General features: G+C 44.5%; 1 protein-coding gene across 1 annotated transcript; it reads right to left on the bottom strand.

Annotated features, from left to right (window-relative positions):
* Positions 1 to 1,326: 1,326 nt before the first annotated feature.
* On the bottom strand, positions 1,327 to 21,633 carry LOC140479107 (serotransferrin-A-like). Its single transcript, XM_072572993.1, has 10 exons — positions 21,508 to 21,633; positions 20,201 to 20,337; positions 18,230 to 18,326; positions 16,534 to 16,578; positions 15,146 to 15,304; positions 12,715 to 12,868; positions 10,554 to 10,618; positions 5,468 to 5,652; positions 3,956 to 4,148; positions 1,327 to 1,673 (listed from the first exon to the last, which is right to left on the bottom strand). Exons 1-10 carry the CDS (start codon positions 21,557 to 21,559, stop codon positions 1,627 to 1,629), a joined length of 1,134 nt encoding a protein of 377 aa, XP_072429094.1. The 5' UTR covers positions 21,560 to 21,633; the 3' UTR covers positions 1,327 to 1,626.
* Between the last annotated feature and the right edge of the window lie 997 nt (positions 21,634 to 22,630).

Raw genomic sequence — 22,630 nt, 5'->3', positions numbered from 1 at the left:
TGGTCGGATACTTGGTAGTGTGGATGAGCAGAGGAATCTTGGTGTCCATGTACACAGATCTCTGAAAGTTGCCACCCAGGTAAATAGTGCGGTGAAGAAGGCATATGGCGTACTGGCTTTTATTGGTAGAGGAATTGAGTTCCGGAGTCCTGAGGTCATGTTGCAGTTGTATAAGACTCTGGTGCAGCCGCATCTGGAGTATTGTGTGCAGTTTTAGTCGCCATACTATAGGAAGGATGTGGAGGCACTGGAACAGGTGCAGAGGAGGTTTACCAGGATGTTGCCTGGTATGGTAGGAAGATCATATGAGGAAAGGCTGAGGCACTTGGGGCTGTTTTCATTGGAGAAAAGAAGGTTTAGGGGTGACTTGATAGAGGTGTACAAGATGATTAGGGGTTTAGATAGGGTTGACAGTGAGAACCTTTTTCCACGTATGGAGTCAGCTATTACGAGGGGGCATAGCTTTAAATTAAGGGGTGGTAGGTATAGGACAGATGTTAGGGGTAGATTCTTTACTCAGCGAGTCGTGAGTCCATGGAATGCCCTGCCAGTAGCAGTGGTGGACTCTCCCTCTTTATGGGCATTTAAACGGGCTTTGGATAGGCATATATGGACGATAGTGGGCTAGTGTAGGTTAGGTGGGCTTGGATCGGTGCAACATCGAGGGCCAAAGGGCCAATGCGCTGTATTTTTCTATGTTCTATGTAAACAGATCGGCCCAGTTCAAGAGGGCAGCTCACCACCATCTTCTCTGGGGCTCCTAGAGATGGGCGATAAGTGCCAGCCCAGGCAGCTATGCCCGAATCCTGGGATTGAATTTCAAAACAAGGGTCTCAGGTTACCACCCCAGTGGGGTGATCCCAGCTGCAGATGGCCAGTCACCAAGCAACGTTCCCAGTCGCTCCAACCCAGTGGGGGAAGTGGTATAATCACTTGCTGAAAGGCATCCTGCTCAAATTTGAATCTCACAATCATATTAAAATATTTAAATTAGACAGCTGCTTTCGGACCTGCTCCACATCAGGCCTCCCTTCAACCTGAAGTGGATTTGTTGATTTTTTTAAAAAAATATTTAACTCTACCCACACCTTGATGTGAGGGGATATCCAGGTGGGTGTTTTTGCTGTTTTGTTATCAAAAGGGTTTAAAGAATCTGACTGGGTCCAAATCGCTGTTAGCTGAAGGAGATTTCATTGTACCCGTTTGGGCTGGAGTTGAATGCAGATGATGTGAGTCAACCACATCCCCCCCTCCATCTGAAATCACCAGCTGAGCACCTTCTTACAGTTACTGAGCTTCGCAATTACTCAATGAGTTGAACCATAATCACCGATAGAGATAGTTTATTTAGTGACAGGCGGAAATCAGATTCAATTTCAAGTTTACTGATCATAAGTACAGCACATCCAAGCACCCAGGCAGACATAGGGAAGGATTTGTTGCACTGAGGCTGATATCGGCCTGGAGAGAAGCAAGGTAGGCAAGCAGGAGGCTGGGAGAACACAACAAGCCAGGCAGCATCAGGAGGTGGAGAAGTCAATGTTTCAGGTGTAACCCTTCGTCAGGAGAAGGAAGAACAAAGAGACAGCAAATCTCTGGGCGGTCACTGGGGAAATCGGAGTTGACTCAATGTGAGGCCTGGCAACGGCCAAGGCGATAGATTTCTGGGGATTCTGTAATAAAAGAAAATATCAATGAGAGAGTAATAATCAGATCTTCTAATGGCTCAGCTTCTGTGTCAGGGCCCTTCAACCCCACGGCATCAATGTGGACTCCACCAGTTTCCTCATTTCCCCTCTCCCACCGCCTTACTCCAGTTCCAACCTTCCAGCTCAGCACCATCCTCATGACCTCTCCCATCTGTCCATCTTCCTTCCCATTTATCCGCTCCACCCTCCTCTCCGACCTATCACCTTCAGCCCCACTTCCATCCACCTATCGCACTCCCGACCACCTCCCCCCCCCCCCCCCCCCCCCCCCCCCCCTCCCATTTATCTCTCCACCCTTGAGGCTCCCAGTCTCATTCCTGATGATGGGCTCCTGCCCAAAACGCTGATTTTCCTGCTCCTCGGATGCTGTCTGACCTGCTGCGCCTTTCCAGCACCACACTCTTAGTTCTGTATCTGTCAGTCTACAGCTACCACCCATTCATTATTGTGGGTGTGAATTCAAAGGTTGAAACTGCTCATGGAATTACCATCATGCCCCATGTCAGCTCTCTGCAACAGCAACTCAGCTGGACATTCTCTCCCTCACCCACCTCTTTTCCCTTTAATTGTCTCTCTTCAGGTGTTTGTCTAATTCACTTCTGGAATCTAGATTGAATCTACTCCATTGCTCAGGCAGGGCATTCCATATTGTAACCACAATCTGCACACCAAACCTTTATCCTTCTTTCACCTCCTGCTCTTTTGTTACTCAGTTTATATCTCTATTCTCCAGCTCTCAAACTTTCCGACAATTTGTGCAAGTTCTCCCTGTCCGTCTATGTGAGTGCCTCATAATTTTGATTACCTCTGTCAAATCCCCTCGCAATCTTTATTATTATGATTCCCCACAGTGTGGAAACAGGCCCTTCGGCCCAACTAGTCCACATCGATCCTCCGAAGAGTAACCCACCCAGACCTATTCCTTCTGACTAATGCACCTAACACTATGGACAATTTAACATGGCCAATTCACCTGACCTGCACATCTTTGGACTGTGGGAGGAAACCGGAGCACCCGGAGGAAATCCACGCAGACACGGGGAGAACGTGCAAACTCCACAAGCCCGAGGCTGGAATTGATCCTGGGACCCTGGTGCTGTGAGGCAGCAGTGCTAACCACTAGGCCACCATGCCACTCCAAAATAGGAGAGGATGGTTTTGATCCATCAACCTCTGGATTGTGGGCCCACCACACTCCCGCTGCACCACTCCGCTCCCACAATAATACCACTCGGCCATCACATCTTCTCAACTTTAATGACAATAACCCCAACTTCTTCATTCCTCTCTAAATCCTTCCCCTCCATTCTAAAATCTGAAGCTTAAAATTTAACACAAATGCTGCGACCTTTGCTGAACCAGGGTTCATAAAGACTCAGCGTCGAGAGTGGGGTGCCGGAAAAGCACAACACCCCACTCTCAACTCTGACCTCCAGCATCTGCAGTCCTCACTTCCTTCATAAAGATTCACCATTGTTTGTCTACTTCTTCACTGTAATAAAAGTTTTCAAAACAAAGATTTACAGGTCTGCGCTAGATTAAGGCTTTTTTTTAAGATTTAGCAAAGAGGGGAAACACAGTCACAATTCAGATCCCTCTGACTGATAAGGCAGAAAGGGCTTAAAGGCCTAAACAGTTGTCCGGTTTCCATGTCTTTCAAAGGTGGGAACTGTTTATGGTACGCTAACCATTGAGCAAGATGTTTCTCCAGCATTTTTTAAAAATAGCAATTGAAAGTTAATGGCGTCAGACACTGTCCTTCTGAAGCTCATGTTCAGGTGAATCCCCTTATGGCCAGGCCCTTTCATTTCCTTGTAATCTCCTTCAGCTATTGAGCATTTTGCACTCTTCCAGCTTCTGCCCTGGAGTTTCCTCCCTAGCTGCCTCTGCCTCTCAACATTACTCCCCCCTCTAGAACTCTGTTGAAATCTGATCTCTCGACTAAACTTCCTGGTGTGATTTAGTATCTAATTTTTAATTCTGGGGCCCTTGTGAAGTCCCCTGTTCTGGCTGCCTTCATTCCTGGTGCTGGATAAGCACAAACGTGTTCACTGTTTCTACATTGCCCCTATCATGCAGTTCATTCCAAGTTTAAAGGATACTCGGTTACACTAATAAGTCTGTGAAAAAGGAAAGGAGCTGTCCCATTTCCTTTTATGCGGAGATTCCAGGTTCCCAGTGCACGAAAGTTTATGTTATGCAGCCCATTACAGTGAACTGAAGTAGGGTGCTCCAGTCATATTTACCAGGAGGTTCGCAGGTGTAGAGCGCTTCCATCGCTGTGACGTACCCTTCGCCCAGTTGTTGGGTGAAACTTGTGGTAGGCACTTCAATCAGACACTGAGTATCCTCCCAAAACAGGAGACCCATGGCATGAAACTTGCTCGAACTGAACATTGCAAACTGGTCCTCCTCAGACCCACCGCGGCCATGTTTGAGCTGCATTGAGAAACCACCGATTACTGATGGAATAAATATACTCTCATGGTCTGCACATGAACTGGCTTTTATTATCAGGACATGTAGTGAGTATCTGTCATGTGCTCAATTAGCCTTGAGAGACCCAAACAGTAGGTCACACTCACCTTGACGGGTTTGACCAGACACTGAGCATGGTCGCTCAGTGGTTAGCACTGCTGCTTCACAGCGTTAGGGACCTGGGTTTGATTCCAGCCTCCAGTGACTGTCCGTGCGCATTCTCCATATGTCTGCGTGAGTTTTGTCTCACAGTCCAAGTTGTGCAGGTGAGGTGGATTGGTGATGCTAAATTGCCCATAGTGTCTAGGGATGTACCGATTAGGTGATTAACCAGAGGATATGCAGGGGATAGGGTAGGGCAGGGTCTGGGATGCTCTTCAGAAGGTTGATGTGGACTTGATGAGCAAAATGGCCTATTTTCACACTGAAGGGATTTCATACTCAGCAATTCTCTGCAATTTTCAAATTTGTCTCTTCTTGAGTTTGGAGAATGGATATTACTTGGAGGGGACAGTGGTGTGGTAGTGATGATGTCTTTGGACCCTTGCCAGAGGTTCTGGGATGCAGATTTGAATCTTACTCAAGCAAGATGGTGAAATTTTAATCCAATAAATAGCTGGAATGAAAAGCTGGCCTAATGGCAACCATAGTCGATTGTTGTAAAAGCCCATCTGGTTCATATGTCTTATAGGGAAGGAAATCTTCCATCTGCACTGGGTCTGGTCTACATATGATTCTGGACTCACAGTAATGTAATCAACTCTCAACTGGCCTCTGGATAATTAGGGATGGGCAATAAATGCCAACCTAGCCAAAGATGCCCACATCCCATGAATGAATGAATGAAGTAATGGCATGTGTTTGATCTGAAAAAATTCCACTGAAATTGAGAGTTCCAGATGAATTGTTGGCTAGAGTTGGTGAGGGTTATAGCAGGTCAGCTACAGCACAGAATGGAGGTAGAGTAAAGCTCCCTCTAAACAGTTCAATCTCAAAGTGTTCCAATCTGAAATGTTTGGAAGCGAGCTCAAACCAAAGCCGAAAGCCTGTGACTGCTTGTATTCAATTGGTAAAAGTCTGAATGAGAGGTGAGCAGTGCTGGGATTAGAGTGCATTATCACCCCTCCAACTCCATTTTAACTCACTCCTTCCTTTTCTTCCAACCCTCCCTCCACTTTTTGCTTTTGTCTGTGTTAATTATATGTCCAAAAGACTAAGTGATTTGGTAGTGAGTTGTATAAAAAGAAGCCCCAAACATTTAGCCAAGCTCAAATACTCACTTGTTGGTCTTTTAAAAACTGCAGCACTTGATCCCTTGTCTCTGCACGGGATGCAACTGTCTGAGCTGGTACTTGTGCCAAGTGACACGTCTTATAATCTGTTACTGGAGCCTGAGTGCCATTGAGGCACAGCAGCTTAAAGTCACGGGAGTTGAGACCTGTAGCCCACTCCTCTTGTGAATTACCTTGAAAGTGAAACATCAATTGGTTTAGAATACACAGAGCAGTGGCACACAGATTCAAAACCTTACCTACAGAGCAACTTACCTCAAAATAATCCAGCCATAGAGTCGTAGAGATGTACAGCATGGAAACAGACCCTTTGGACCAACTCATCCATATTGAGCAGATATCCTAATCTAATCTAGTTCCATTTGCCAGCATTTGGCCCATATCCCTCTAAATCATTCCTATTCAGATGCCTTTTAAATGTTGTCATCGTAGCAGCTTCCACCACTCCCTTCAGCAGCTCATTCCATACACGCACCACCCTTTGCTAGAAAATGTTGCCCCTTAGGTCCCTTTCATATCTTTCTCCTCTCACCTTAACCCTCTGCCCTCTGGTTTGGGACTCTCCCACCCGGGAAAAAGACCTTATCTATTTACCCTATCCATGATTTCATAAACTTCTATAAGGTTACCCATCAGCCTCTGAAGCTCCAGGGTAAGAGCCCCAGCCTATTTAATCTCTCCCTATAGTTCAAACTCTCGAACCCTGGCAACATAGTCATAAATTTTTTCTGAACCCTTTCAAGTTTCACAACATCCTTCCTATAGGAGGGAGATTGGAATTGCACACAATACTCTAAAAGTGGCTGAACCAATGTCCTGTACAGGCATAACATGACTTCCCAACTCCTATACTCAATGCACTGTTCAATAAAGGGAAGCATACCAAAAGCCTTCTTCACTATCCTATCTCTCTGCGACTGTACTTTCAAGGAACTATGAACCTGCACTGCAAGGTTCAGCAACACTTCCTAGGAACTTACCATTAAGTGTATAGACCCTGCTCTGATTTGCCTTTTCAAAATGTGGCACCTCACATTTATCTAAATTAAACTCCATCTGCCACTCCTCAGCCCATTGGCCCATCTGATCAAGATCCTGTTGTGATCTGAGGTAACGTTCTTCGCTGTCCACTACACCTCCAATTTTGGTGTCATCTGCAAACTTACTAACCATACCTCATATGTTCACATCCAAATCATTTATATAAATGACAAAAAGTAGTGGACCCAGCACCGATCCTTATGGCACTCCACTGGTCACAGGCCCCCTGTCTGAAAAGCAACCCTCCACCACCACTCTCTGTCTTCTACCTGTTCACATCACGTCACACCTTGATTCTTTTCTTGCCATCACATGAAACAGAACCACTCAGGAAAGAGTGCCCAGAGTGTTCCATTGTTTTATGTGAATCTATTTACCAACACACTGTGACTGTACTTGTTTGGTCATGCCTGGGCACAGAATCATAGGAAAGTAGAAAAAGTTGGAATCTAAAGCTGTAACATGGAGTGGACATTTGAAAAGTGATTAAGCCTATTACATACTTAGGAAATATCACCATCTCTGTATAGACCAATGTGTTACAGTCATAGAAATCTGCAATACACAAACAAAACCCTTCAGTCCACCATAGGCGTTTGTGATAAATCTCCAAAAAGAGCAGTTTTCTACAAAAAAAATTTCCAATTGCACTATTGAGAATAAATTAACTAACAAGTATGAGATTGTATCTTGATCTGAATCAAAGACAATTTTGAATTAGGAAGGTGTATAGCAGTTCATCTAGCCCACTTAAGCAGAACAATGGGGCTTCCCTCATCATATGCAGGTAAAATCTGTCTTGGGTAGTAAAGAATGGTGATCATAAATTTCTCCCTTTGTTTCACACAATGTTCAGTGATTTGGCAAAGAAGCATTTTGTCCCCTTTGTTGAATCAGTGTGAGATTCTGAGAAATGTATAGCACGACTGGGGGTCATTCAGTCCATCGTGTTCTTGCTGACTGGCTGACAATGAGCAATCCCTAAATCTGCTTTACAACTCATTACCAACAGCTTTGTGTGTTACAGCATTCCCAGTACTGATCCACATACTTTTTAAATACTATGAATATTTCTACCTTTACCGCCCTTTCAGACGGTCAGTTTACAATCACTACCACCCCTCTTATTCCCACTTACAGGACAGACTAGTACTAGGGCATGGTTTAAAAATAAGGTGACAGAGATAAGGAGATGCTTTTTCTTCCCCTAGAGGGTCATGAGTATGTGAAACTCTCTTCCACAGAGGGCAGTGGTAGGGCTAGAGGGGCCAAAGAGTTGACTGCTGCCGCTAATTTGAAAGAAGCAATCCAATCTTACTGGAAACATATATAAAGAGCTCTAGTTCATAAAATGCTCAAATCTCTGCAGTGGGATTTAGATTTATAACCTTCTGATTTAGAGGCACAGGAGGTCTATTGAGGCAGTTTTGCCTATTAAGTCCATCAGACAACTTCATTTACTTATTCGCTTTATTTAATTAATTGTAGTCAAAGATCCCTACACTGCAGAAACAGGCCCTTTGGCCCAACAAGTCCACACGAACCCTTCAAAGAGTAACCCACCCAGACACATTGCCCTACCCTGTATTTACCACTGACTAATGCACCTAACCGACACATCCCTGAATACTATGGGATAGTTTTAGCATGGCCAATTCACCTGATCTGCACACCTTTGGACTATGGGTGGAAACCCACACAGACACGGGAAGAATGTGCAAACTCCACACAGATAGCTGCCTGAGGCTGGAATCAAACCCAGGTCCCTGGTGCTGTGGGGCAGCAGAACCGACCACTGAGTCACTGTGCCAATTACATGCATTGAACCGATGTTTGTCCAATAGCCCTCACTGACATATTCACAGGAACACCGTTCCTTTAGTTAGTCCATTCCAGGTTCTAAGAGAATACATTCCAAGGGTAGATTCCATGAACATGGCTTGCATTTGTTGGATTAAATTGCTCTGAAAGGGTTAATGCCAGAAACTGCATTCAACTCTACCCAATCTGATGGTGTTGTTCAATCTTAGATAGAGAAATGAAAATAGCTTTGGACTTGAAGGAGAAAAGTGTGCCATATATGTTTCTCAATATTTTTAGCAATATTGTAACTGATAAACTACATCTTGTAAACCACAAGGGTCTCTTCTTGTTAAGGCTCACTAGCAGTTGTTCCTCTACCCAGGTAAACTAAATAGTCCCTTACACCTGGTCTAAGAAAAAGGATTGGCGACAGTATCCTGCAGCTCACAACTAAATAGCACAGCATCCCCTTTGAGGATATTGAGGAATGATCCAATGAGGTGCTTATAGTGTGAATCAGATTCATTTATACAGAGATTCATAATTTCCTAAATTGGAGACTCAAGAGCAAGGAGATACAAAATTAAGATCCAAACCAGGCCATTTAGGAGGGAAACCTGAAACTCATCACCCCAAAGAGGGTCATAGAAATACAAACTCTCTTCCAAAAGACTGTAATGCTGAAGATCAGTGGTGGCTCAGAAACATAGGAACAACATTGGCCCTTCAAGCCTATTCCACCATTCAATGAGACCCTAGATGATCTCTGATGTAACTCCATATACCTCCCTTTGCCCCAAATTTTTAACATCCTTGCTTGGCAAAAATTTATCTAACTCTCAGACTTAAAATTAGTGACTGACCCAGCATCCACTGCCATTTGTGGAAGAGACTTCCAAACATCTACTACCCTCTGTATTTGGAATGGCTTCTTAATCTCTCTTGAACAATCTAGCCCTACTTCTCAGACTTTGTTCCCTAGGTTTAGAATCTCCGGCTGATGGAAATAGTTTATCTTTCTCTATCCTGCTGTTTCCTGTTAATACCTTTAAGGCTTTAATCAGATCACCCCCTTACCTTCTAAATTCTGGTAAGAACAGGCCTAATGTGCATAATCCCTCAGCATAAACTAACGCCTGCAGTCGAATTAGAAGATTTGTAAACCTGCGCTGTAGTCCATCCAAAGCCAATTTGTCCTTCTGAAAGTCTGGTGCTCAGATCTGCTCACAGTGCTCTAAGCCATGCTTAACCAGGTCTTTGTATAACTGCAGCATAACTCCTGTATCCTTCTACTCGATAGAACATTGGTTTTCTTGATTACTTTCTGTGCCCGCTTGTGACATTTTTAAGATCTTGCGCCCGGACCTCCAAGTCTCTTTGAACATCCACTGAATTCAGCTTCATACCATTTAGAAAATACACTGATCTATCCACTTCTCAGTACAAAAGGGATAACCTCACATTTGCTTATACTGAATTCCAGCTGCCACAATTCTGCCCATTCACATAGGCTATCAATAGTCTTTGTTATTTTATGTTACACCTACGCTGCCTACAATGCCGCCTAATTTTGTGTCATCAGCAAAGTTGAACATATGGCTTTCTGTGCCAAGTCTTTAATGAATAATGTGAATAATTGATAATTAAACAAAGATACTTGTGGAACACCACTGGGTCACATCTCCCAAAGTGAGTACTTATCTCGACCAATTTCCCAGTCATGTCGTAAGTTGCCCAGGAATGTTTTTTTTTCAGAATTTTGACTCAGCAGTGCAGTAAATGTTTCTTTAAATATCTTCCACAGTTCAACCCATTAGTAGATTTTCCCAGTTAACTGTGGACAGTGTGTGTCTCATCCAACTCTCAAGATAAGTTGGACTTTATTGGGGAAAAGTATAAAATAGGGAATTAAAAACAGGTTGATTGGAGTTAAAGGACGTGATGTGAGAAAATGTGGGAGCAAGTTTGAGGGGTTTAATGTTTCAGCTCCAAAAATAAATTCCACACAAATAAAACTGGCCAGCCAAACTTTAGAATTGTGTTTAAAATCCACCAGGTGTGTGCTTGTCTCTTTATTGTCAACACCCAGTCTGAGTTCAGTTACTACTGACAGCAATATTTAATACTGGATTAGTTGGTTTCCAGCATCTGCAGTCATTGTTTTTACCTTTTTCATTGTTTTTACCTTAGCAATATTTAATACTTTAGGATCAGAAACTCACACACATACCATCAGTGTTCTCAAAGGTAGTTGTGTGCTTGATGAATGTAACATCACCTTTCTCCACCAGGCATCTGCAAGAAATTCCAATAAATAATTCTCATTTTAAAATGGATAGGTTTTGCATGGTTTTTACCCAAGATAGCTCTTGCAATATCATGCTTATGTTAATGGCCAGAGAAAAAAGTTCAAATTCAAGAAATTATCGGGTTGCTGTGACAAAGCAACTGGTTCCTCTGGGGAAGGAGAGCTGCTGTCCTTAACCAGTCCAGTCTGTTTGTGACCAACATGGCTTGTTAGTAACTGTCCTCTGAACATTCAGCAAGTCACTTAAGTGTATCAGGGCGGCATGGTGGCTCAATGGTTAGCACTGCTGCCTCACAGCACCAGGGACCCAGGTTTGATTCCAGCCTCAGGTGACTGTCTGTGTGGAGTTTACATATTCTCCCCATGTCTGCATTGGTTTCCTCCAGGAGCTCTGGTTTCCTCCCACAGTCCAAAGGTGCGCAGGTTAGGTGAACTGACCATGCTAAATTGCCCATAGTGTTCAGGGATGTGTAGGTTAGGCACATTAGTCAGGGGAATTGTAGCACGATTGGGAAGTGAAGGGGTCAGTGTGGACTTGTTGGGCCAAATAGATCCCCATCAGTGTGGAAACAGGCTATGATATCAAAGTCAGAGCAACCAGGAATGGGGAACAAACTTGCCTTGCATATCATTACAACCTTGGGTGGCTTGCATCCTGATGACTAGTTTTACAAATGAGGTGTTTTGACTCTTAAACTGGCAGACCGATCATTGGATTTAGTGAGATCATTGCAATAGATGGGCATTCAATTTCATTTCCTTTCTGAAGTATAGGTAATAAGGAGGAACACCCCAGGGCGTGGTGTGGTGTGGTAAGGTGCCAATTGATGGTAATTATTGATTGTTTAAACATCTTGTCAACAGCACAACCCAACTCATTAATATTCAGACTCCCATCTTAACCAAACTCAGCAAACAGGCCTGATGTCGGGAATACTTGACCAGGGAACCAGAAGGGGTTCAAAGCACCACTTGATCTGTATGATTTCCATGTTGGACACTAGACACTGGCATCTCAGTGCATGTTCCAAGGGCACCAACCACACACACCCCTCTGTCCAATTCGCTAGAATTCTCCTCAAACTTTTACTTTCTTCTATGACATCAACTTGCAGCCAGCTATGGGTGTTTCGGTTTTTTTGTTCTGTTGCTCCAAACCTCTGCTAGGTCTTTTCCTCAGTGACACCACCTACTGGTGGTATCTGAGAGGATATTAAGTGTGCACAATAGAAATGTGGCTAGAGTATGAGGGCTTCCAACAGTAATTATTTATATACATTATCCTTACTATACACATTCTGGCTAAGCATACCTTCTAAGCTGGTGCCTCCAGAGACTCTCCAGCAACATGTGGTCATCACATCAGAGATCCAGTTAGTGTTCTGGGGACCTGAGTACAAATCCTGCCATAGCAGATGGTGGAATTTGGATTCATTAAAAACCTGGAATCAGGCCAACTACGAAATCAGCGTCAATAGTCAAGAAAGTTCAAGGTCGTTCACCAATGCCCTTCAGTGAAGGAAATGTACCATCCTCATCTGGTCTGACCCACACTTGACTCCAGACCAATGTGGTTGACTCTTAACTGCCCTACGGGCAATTTGGGATGGCAACAAATATTGGCCTAAACATTAATGCACATATCCTGTCGAGAAATAAGAAAGAAAGCTGTTTCCGGACTTGTCCTACCTGCCTATCTCTTTTTCCACCTATCCACTCCACCCTCTCCTCCCTGACCTATCCCCTTCATCCCCTCCCCCACTCACCCATTGTATTCTATTCTACTTTCTCCCCACCCCCACCCTCCTCTAGCTTATCTCTCCACGCTTCAGGCTCACTGCCTTTATTCCTGATGAAGGGCTTTTGCCCAAAACGTCAATTTTACTGCTCCTCGGATGCTGCCTGAACTGCTGTGCTCTTCCAGCACCACTAATCCAGAATCTGGTTTCCAGCATCTGCAGTCATTGCTTTTACCTGTATGTAAGAGGAGTTGGATTCACTACAATCATTGGAGTAAAATTTCTTTTGTTGTAACAGAAGGGGAATGCAGAATAATTCCAACACTCCGAAACAAATTATGTACCTTACAGCTCCACTGTAGCCAAAGTATCGCTCATTGTAGTTAAAGGCACACTTGTCCATTCCGGGTGATGAGGTGTGCTCTTGGCCAGCACAAAGTGAGCACAGGTGGCTGTCAGGATCTGCCCCAGGCACACAGCTTTCACCGAAATAAGTTGCTTGAATGAGAAAGAAAGCAGAAATTGTCCTCAATTGGCTCAATCGACACAATCATTATTCACAGTTTGACTGGGAATAGAAATGTCTCAAGTGACAGGAATAGTTTTGCAGAACAGTGGGAAAGGGGTCAGATCGGTTTACTGAATGGAACAAGAACAGACTTTGTACTGACTGGAAACAGAACAGGCATTTATTCTGAATGAACCAGGAACAAGAGTGTGTACTGTAAGGGGCACAAACAGGTTCACAAGTATAATCTGAAATAGGACAGCAATCGTTGGTGGTAATGATTGCAAGGTTTGGAGAGAAAGTAACTGAAGGTTCTTGTGATGAAGTGGTCGGGAAACCAACTCTGAACCAGAAGGCGCACATTCAAGTCCCACCTACTCAAGCCACTATAACAAGATATAGCCGATTCCCAGTGAGGAGATACAACCCTAGTCCCAATGAGGAGATACAGCCCAATCCCAGTGAGGAGATACAGCCCAGTCCCAAGGAGATACAGCCCAGTCCCAAGGAGATACAGCCCAGTCCCAGTGAGGAGATACAGCCCAGTCCCAGTGAGGAGATACAGCCCAATCCCAGTGAGGAGATACAGCCCAGTCCCAAGGAGATACAGCCTCAGTCCCAGTGAGGAGACACAGCCCAGTCCCAGTGAGGAGATACAGCCCCAGTCCCAGTGAGGAGATACAGCCCAGTCCAAGTGAGGAAATACAGCCCAGTCCCAGTGAAGAGATGCAGCCCCAGTCCCAGTGAGGAGATACAGCCCCAGTCCCAGTGAGGAGACACAGCCCAGTCCCAGTGAGGACCTACAGCCCCAATCCCAGTGAGAAGATACAGCCCCAGTCCCAGTGAGGAGATACAGCCCCAATGCCAGTGAGGAGATACAGCCCCAGTCCCCGTGAGGAGATACAGCCCCAGTCCCCATGAGGAGATGCAGCCACAGTCCTAGTGAGGAAATACAGCCCAGTCCCAGTGAAGAGATACAGCCCCAGTCCCAGTGAGGAGATAAGCCCAGTCCCTGTGAGGAGATAATGTCCCAGTCCCAGTGAGAAGATACAGCCCAGTCCAAGTGAGGAGATACAGCCCCAATGCCAGTGAGGAGATGCAGCCACAGTCCCAGTGAGGAGATACAGCCCAGTCCAAGTGAGGAGATACAGCCCCAGTCCAAGTGAGGAGATACAGCCCCAGTCCCAGTGAGGAGATACAGCCCCAGTCCAAGTGAGGAGATACAGCCCCAGTCCCAGTGAGGAGATACAGCCCCAGTCCAAGTGAGGAGATACAGCCTCAGTCCCAGTGAGGAGATACAGCCCCAGTCCAAGTGTGGAGATACAGCCCCAGTCCCAGTGAGGAGATACAGCCCCAGTCCAAGTGTGGAGATACAGCCCCAGTCCCAGTGAGGAGATACAGCCCCAGTCCCAGTGAGGAGATACAGCCTCAGTCCCAGTGAGGAGATAAGCCCAGTCCCTGTGAGGAGATAATGTCCCAGTCCCAGTGAGGAGATACAGCCCCAGACCCAGTAAGGAGATACAGCCCCAGTCCCAGTGTGGAGATACAGCCCCAGTCCCAGTGAGGAGATACAGCCCCAGTCCAAGTGAGGAGATACAGTCCCAGTCCAAGTGAGGAGATACAGCCTCAGTCCCAGTGAGGAGATAAGCCCAGTCCCTGTGAGGAGACAATGTCCCAGTCCCAGTGAGGAGATACAGCCCCAGACCCAGTAAGGAGATACAGCCCCAATCCCAGTGTGGAGATACAGCCCCAGTCCCAGTGAGGCGATACAGCTCAGACTCAGTGAGGAGACACAGCCCCAAACTCCAAGCTGTGTCATTACATCTCTGGCAGCATCCACGGAACAGGAGAATCGACGTTTTGGGCATAAGCCCTTCTTCAGGAATGAGGAAAGTGTGTCCAGCAGGGCCTGCTGGACACACTTTCCTCATTCCTGAAGAAGGGCTTATGCCCAAAACGTCGATTCTCCTGTTCCTTGAATGCTGCCTGACCTGCTGCACTTTTCCAGCAACACATTTTCAGCTCTGATCTCCAGCATCTGCAGTCCTCACTTTCTCCTCATTACACCTCTGAATAGGTTGATTAGAAATTGTTGAGGGAGAGTTGCTGGGACTTTGGAAGAGTGAGAGGTTAATTGGAAGGGAGACGGAAAGTGAAACTGGAGGTGGACAGTAGCCAAAGAGGAGACTAACAGGTTTGAAATGTATGCAAAGCCGATGTTGTTCAGTTGCTGACACCTCCGGTCAAACAGAACAGCATCTACTTACAGTTATAAAGGCTGCAGTTCTGGATTTTGTTCTGGGCAATCAGCAGCCCCATTGGAATATTCCAACCAGTTCGTTTAAGAGCTGTAATGCATGCCTTCTTGCCTTTCAGAGTGTCCCAGGTCAAAGTCTGATCCTTCACAACAGCCACTATATACACAACTGAAGTCAAACACAACAGCAGTCAGCAATGTATGCACAATCTTCAAGGTACGTTGTGAAATGGAACTGAAAGACACAACACTTGGTCGATTCAATCGTTGTCAGGCTGTTTTTTCTTTGCATCCAGAAATGCTTTTATATAACTGAACAGTTCTTTTTTTCCCATTGCTAAATCATCAGTGGTATATTTTCACCCTCTATTAACCACCCACTTGTAAATCACTTATATTCTCCTAGTGATCCATTTGTATGCAAAGTCCATTATGAGTAATGTAGACCATTGACGATTAGGGAGGGGTGTAAATCAAAATTGGAGTTGGAGGGAGAGATAAACACTCTTTCCCCTCCACCGCCAGCCCTCACTCCCCCATGCTGCCCACCTCTCTCTAAAGGCAGCGTGAATATTGGTGGACACTCTGTGCTCCCTCTTCAAGGACACGTGGGTTCAAACATAACCATTGCCTGGTTGTAATTCCTTTAGAATTGAAGATGAAAGTTTAACCTACTTGAGGTGTTTAAGGTAATTTAATAGAGAGAAACAATTGTCAATGGTGTGGGAATCCTGCACTAAAAGTCAAAGCCTTAAATTTGGAGCTGGGTCCTTTGGTGTGACATCAGAATCTTCAAATCTACATTCTGCCTCAAAAGGAGAAGCTCGTTATCATGAAAGATGAAACCAATAATCCCAAGAATTGGAATAAGCCTGATTGACTCCACAAAGAGCATTTCTTCAAAACAGTCGGTGCCCAGTGGAATAACAAATTCGATACACCAACAAGAGACAAAATGTCAGACTAGATTAGAGTGGTGCAAGCATAGCAGCTCAGGTAGCATCCGAGTAGCAGGAAAATTGACGTTTTGGACAAAAGCCCTTCATCAGGAATGAAGGCAGGGAGCCTCCGGGGGGGGAGAGATAAATGGGAGGGGCTAGATGTCAGACTAGTTCAACACTTATTGCCTAGGAATTGGCTTGCAGTTAGACATCCTTCCCCAACTGTCCCCTGAATGCAATTTATGATGTTGAACTGGCCCCAGTTCCAATCAGGAGATACAACCGGTACAAACTTGATGGTCCAAAGGGCCTCCTATGATTAATGCATTGCTAGTGAGGAGATATGCTGTGTCCTAGTGAGGAGGCAAAATTCAACTGTATTTAACATTCTAAGTTTAAGCACTTTATTGCAGTTCCTATAAATATTTATTACAAAAACATAACTTCTGAAACTCACATGGATCTGTGTATGGTGCTGAGCTCCTACATGGTTCAAGATTCTCTGTAGATAAAAGAAAACAATGTAAAGAGCATGTAACATGTGCTCAGATTGAAGAGTTGACCTCTACTCTCTGCTTCCTATTTTAGCAATTGAGTGGTGACTGGGGACTGGTTTGGGTCTGTGTCACAGAGGTGAGTTCCTAAACCTGCCACCCCCACAGATTGTGCTGCAGGTTGGTGACAGACAGTCACTAAGCCTTAATGATGTGGATTGTTCCAACTGATCCAGACTGGGACTGATCCAGGAGTAAATCGGGGGTAGGTATATGAATGATGATGTAAATGATAATGCTAGTCAGACAACAAAAGGGACTGAGAGGGCAAGAGGAGCGAAAACCTTGTCATGGAGCAGGCTAGAGATAAACTGTCCTGGAGAGAGTTATATTCAGTTTATTCAGTGAAGAAAGAGTGTTACAGTATGAAAGGGAGCGAGGCAGCCTTACTTCAGGGGAAAGATGCCCAGGAAGGTTTAGATGTTGTGTGTTTTGCCATCCATGTCATCTGAGTGTGAGCATTATTTAGTGGCCAATGTGATCGAGTGTGTGTGAATATCTAGTTTCAGTTCGAAAGAGAAGAGTCTCATAGTGTAAATAAGATATCATTTGTTGCAAATCTGCAACCATTTATAGCTTATTTGAACAGGAATAGGGTTTACGTTACCACAAAGATTGTCTTATGTCTATCTCTACTAAGAACCCAATTTGCTCTCTCAACAAGTCCTCATGACATCAATATGGTGGGCGGCGCTTATTACACGCAGACAAGAATTAACCCTTTCAGAGCCACGTGCAAGACAAGGGATCAGTAGCAGTTGACTAAGAACAAATCAATCCATAGACTTATTTGCAGCACTCTAAGACAGAGTTAAAACAGAGTTCTCTCAAAGCATCCCAGTCACTCGATGGTACCACTTCCATTTTTAGCTATCGAGGGAAACCAATGAGTTACTTGCTTCACATGAGTGCAGCTGTTTAACAAGGCTGACAGATACTGCAGCCTGAAATGTTCCTGCGGGGGAAAAGCTAAAGGCAAAGGTGGCCCTGATAGCTCCTGCCAGACAGTGTGTACAGTGGAGACATGGTTCACTGTCACATTGCTGTCTGATCACCCCGTTGTGAATGGAGTTTCAGTCACAGCCAGTGCTGCTAGATGTAGGAATCCTTCTGGGTGGCACATGCGCCTGGTGTATCTGAGCATCCATCCCAGGGCTGCTGCTCTCATTTTAAGTGACAAAGTATACCTGTGCCCTCCTCAGAATGCCAGTGCACAGGTATAGGGCGGCTTTTGAGAAAGTCATGTACAAGTGGCTGGTATTTTAGAAAAACAAACAACAGCCTCGAAAAGAAAATATTTGAACTTCTCTCTTTGAATGTATACCTGTTTCTGAAGTAACACCAAGACAACACTGGATACTATTTGGTACGGCTGGTGGAGAGTCAGCCTGGGTGAGGTTAAGGATCACTACATGTGGGGGAAATGGCACCAGAACATCGGCTGATTGTGGAGGGGACTGGGGAATGGAGAGGAACCATTGTCTGATCAGTTACTGACACATTATCAGGTCGGTCGATGGTGGGAAATTGAGATTGTTACTGTCCACGAGCACAGAGAGAGAAAGGTAAGTCTGAGAGTCAGTGCGGAGACACACCTACCTTTGTTGTAATATTCAGTCATAACTGGGACTAGACCGCACTTTTCTGCAATAATCATTAATGAGCTGTGAAGAACAACAGCATCAGCTTCAGCCAGCTGCAAAAGAAAAGACTCTGTGAGTGAACTGACTTCCTCAGAGTAGATGTTACATATTCATGAATTTGTGATTGGCCCCTCCTTTGTTGTGATTATGGTTCCATCTCACCTCTGTCACTCTCTAAAGTTCTTCTTCCCCTGATTCCAACTAAACCCTCTCACTCACAAATGTGGGTTACAACTCCGCTGCCAGCCACAATAATGCAGAGTTGACTTCCTGTAATATGTTTGCAGATCAGTCCTCAGTGCTGAGGGAGGGGTGCGAGTCAGAAAGCTGCAGCCCTCGCCAACAACTTGGCATCAGAACCAGGAGGTCTGGCTGAAGATTGCTGTAAAATGGAATCTAGGGAGACCATATTATCCTTGCTTCACTCGGAATAAAGGTATTAACACTTTCATTGTTGTTGGCTCACTGTTTTGTTCAGTCATGAGATGTAGAACTCACCAGATGACCAACATTTGTAGCCCGCCTTACTGTTCCTCCACTAGGACTTATGCATGGCCATCTCATGGGGAGTTAAGATTCAGTCCTATTGCTGAGGGTCTTGATTCATATGTAGACACGACCAAGTGTGGATGGCAGATCTAGTCGTGAACTTGATGGGTTTTTCTGACAATTCTGTAGCTTCATGGTCACCATCACAGAGACTATTATTATTTAATTCAAAATTCAGCAATTAATAAAATTGAACTCCTGTCTCAGAATTGAACACAGTATTCCAACAGTGGCCTAACCAATGCTCTGTACAGCTGCAATTCCTATATTCAATGCACTGACCAATAAATGCAAGCGTGCCAACTGCTGTCTTCACTATTCTGTCAATCTGCAATTCCACTTTCAAGGAACTGTGCACCTACACCCCAAGGTCTCTTTGGTTGGCAACACTCCCCAGGACCCTACCATTATGTACATAAGTCCTGTCCTGGTTTGCCTCCCCAAAATGCAACATCTTACGTCTATTGAAAATAAACTCCATCTGTCACTCCTTAGCCCATCAGTCTGTCTGATTGAGGTCCCATTGTAATCTGAGACAACCTCCCTCACTGAGCACTACACCTCCAATTTTGGCGTCATCTTCAAGCATACTAACCATGTTGATTTACTTTAATAAACTAAAATATAGAAAGGAATATCCAATCCTGGGTGAGATTATGCCATCTTTGCATTAAACTTGTGCTGTCTTGTTAGTAAGGTTCCTTCACTTTTAGTATAGAAACCTCCAAACTCCATTGATAGTTCTTGGTGTGTCAGGGTCAACAGAACCTTGATACAAGTTCTCCCTATATTTACAATTGCCCAACTAATTCTATCCCTTCCATCCCAAATATACCCCTTACATTCCAAATATAATCCATCACATTCTATTTAGACACTCAACTTTTCAAATATGGCTGTCAAATTCCATCTATCCCTTAGATTCAAGTTCACCCTTACTTTCCAGAAACATTTGCATATGCTAAATGTACTTCTTATATTTCAAATATGGTCTCCGATTCTCAATGTGCCCCTGTCAGATTCCAACTTTGCCTTCTCAAAATTCAAATGCATCCCTACATTCTAACATACACCCAACACTCCTTTCATCCACCTTTCTAGCTGATATAATTAAAGCTGACAAAACAAGTCATTTCTCTATGTATTGATACCTTGGGAACATGCAACATTTCCATTCTAAGTTGGAGTGAGAAGTCTTATTCTTGACCTCTTTCAAAGCCCCCCCCTCCCATGAAAAGAGGGCTAGCTAAGATACATTAATCGTCCCTTACAAGTGTCTCAAACTCATTTGATATTTGACCCTTAAGGAATAACTGGACAAGCCTGTGTGTTTCATATTTTATACAGTGGCCTTAGTAAATATGTTATTGACATTTACCGCAACTTTCTGAATGCAGTCACTCTTGGAGTCAGCCTGGACACAGCTGACTGACGTCCAGTTGTTGCACTTAATTTGTTCTTGCTCACTGATGGTGCACCAGCGTAACTTATCACCGGCAGATGCAGTGACTCCACCTGAGGGACAGGAGCACATTGACATGCCTTCATTCTGCATTCATCATAAAATCTATTATAAACATCCCCCACCCCATAAGATTGGAATCCCTGACTAAAGAAGCAGTCAGCTTAAATCAGGCAATGGGTGGAGTTGGATTAAGTTGTGCAGTCAGTTCAGGTATAGGGGTTGGTTCTGTGGGAGAGGTGAAAGAGGTGGGCTGTTGAGTTCCACAGTTAATAATTAAGCTACATCCATGCTTAAAATCGCAATGTTTCTAGGGTATGTATTCATAGCGAGAAAAACCCGTAACATTGAGGAATTCAGAGGGTTCAGCATCCACCAAGTTATCAAGGAAACGTTAGGCAATTAAAAACCTATTTAACTCATTGGTCACTATGAAGTTTACCCATAACTTATCACTCTCTACACATCACACGCTATACCCCCCATAACCTCCCGATAAAAATTGCAGAGCTCGGCATTAATGTAAAATATAGGAGCAGAGTGGCAATTCCTTTACTCACACAGAGGATGTGGGCATCACTGGTCGGGGGCAGCATTTGTTGCCCTTCCCTGGCTGCCCTTGAGACGTTGGTGGTAAGTTGCCTTCATGAACTGCTGCAATCCAAGTAGGTAGACCCACAATACCCTGAGGGAGGGAGTTCAAGGATTTTGACCCAACAACAGTAAAGAAACAGCGATATGTTTTTCCAAAGCAGGATAGAGAGTGGCTTGGAGGGGAAAACTGCAGGTGATGTTGTTCCAATATATTCACTGCCCTTCTTCTTAGTCTGACTGCGATTATCCCCTCTCAGAATATCAAGGCAGGACAAATCAGTTCAAACTTCCAAGCAATTACAGACCACCATACACAGATCAGAGCTTCCGACAGGTTCTAAGTACAACTGCAACTTAAATCACTCTCTTGATAGCAAAACATCAAGACAATATTTTCTGTTAAACCATCAACATTTTTACTTGCAGAGAGTATAAGAGCTTGCCTCTGCTCTGGGCATTTGATGATTACAAATTAAAATGCCTTCTCCATGAATAGACATTACCCTTCCATGCAAAAATTCTGACAGGGTCCCAAATGTAGTAACTTTATCCCTGCAGAGCAAGCTGATACTGAAATGTAAGCAGTCAATAAAAATAAAAATAATTGTACAAGATTGGCATTGACTTACCAATAATTCCTAAAACCAAAGCTGTGCACAGCAGCCTCATCTTGCCCCACATCTTGAAGAACTGGAGAAAATGAGAAGCAATCTGTCACTGGCAGGTCTCAGGAGGTCTCTATGCTTCACAGTCAGTTTTAAAGAGTTCAAAGCTGATCTCTGTTTACTGAGTGTTTCACAACAATTTACCAGAACAAATCAACCTTTGCAATTTAAACAGAACCTATGTAGTTGGGAAATCTGATTAATAATTTGAAATACATGACACTAACTTAGTAATGGTAAATTTAGAAAGATTGTGCAAAATGTGTTCAAGAACTGATTGCCCAACCTTACCTTTCCTCATGTTCCCCTAAAACCGGTAACTTTTTATTATCTTTCCAATAAATGACATCCTCATTTGCACTGATCTTAGCCCACCAGCAGGATTAATCCCATTGGGCTGGGGAAGGGAAAAATTTGACAGGGTTCTCATTTCCCTGTTGCGCCTCATAACTCAAGCTCTTGTGGATGGCAGTGCTGAGGGCAGACAGCGAACAGAAGAGCTGGCTCAGCTCAACGGCCTCTCCTTGGAGGATCGAGTTACTGTGGGCAAAGGAGGCCTGAACGGGAGGACCATCATACCATTGAAGCACTTCCTCAATTAGATGTGAACCAAAGAATTAATTCCATTCGAATATTGTGTGTCTTTCACGCTTTACCTTCGTTTTACTTCACGTTGTCACCATCCAAGATGGCGGCAGAATAATGCGCTCCAGCCAGCGACCCTTTGCTCTTCCCGTTCTTTTTCTTTTATATCCCCTCTGTTTTTTTCAAATATTGAACTTTAACTTACCGGAGGCGAATGGAGGAGACGAGGTCGTGGTGAGATCCGGAGGCGGTCCCGGGTCAGGCTGGCATGTGGGGTGCCGAATACAGGAGACTGGAGGGATTGGAAACAAGGCCATGAGGTTTGAAGCCCAGTGTTTTGGCCCGGCGGTCTGAAGGTTGGCACGGACTTGATGAAAAGACTAAAATTCGAGTGCTTTTTAAAAAAGAAAACTTCTTTATTCTTTATCCATATGCTGAACTTTTACTTATGATCCTCACACGTCTGTAACACATACTTTAGTATTCTGTACCTAGGTACCCC

The sequence above is a fragment of the Chiloscyllium punctatum genome, chromosome 6 (genome assembly GCF_047496795.1).
Source record: "Chiloscyllium punctatum isolate Juve2018m chromosome 6, sChiPun1.3, whole genome shotgun sequence".
In the NCBI taxonomy this organism is placed as follows: domain Eukaryota; kingdom Metazoa; phylum Chordata; class Chondrichthyes; order Orectolobiformes; family Hemiscylliidae; genus Chiloscyllium; species Chiloscyllium punctatum.
This window is presented reverse-complemented; position numbering and strand designations above follow the sequence as displayed.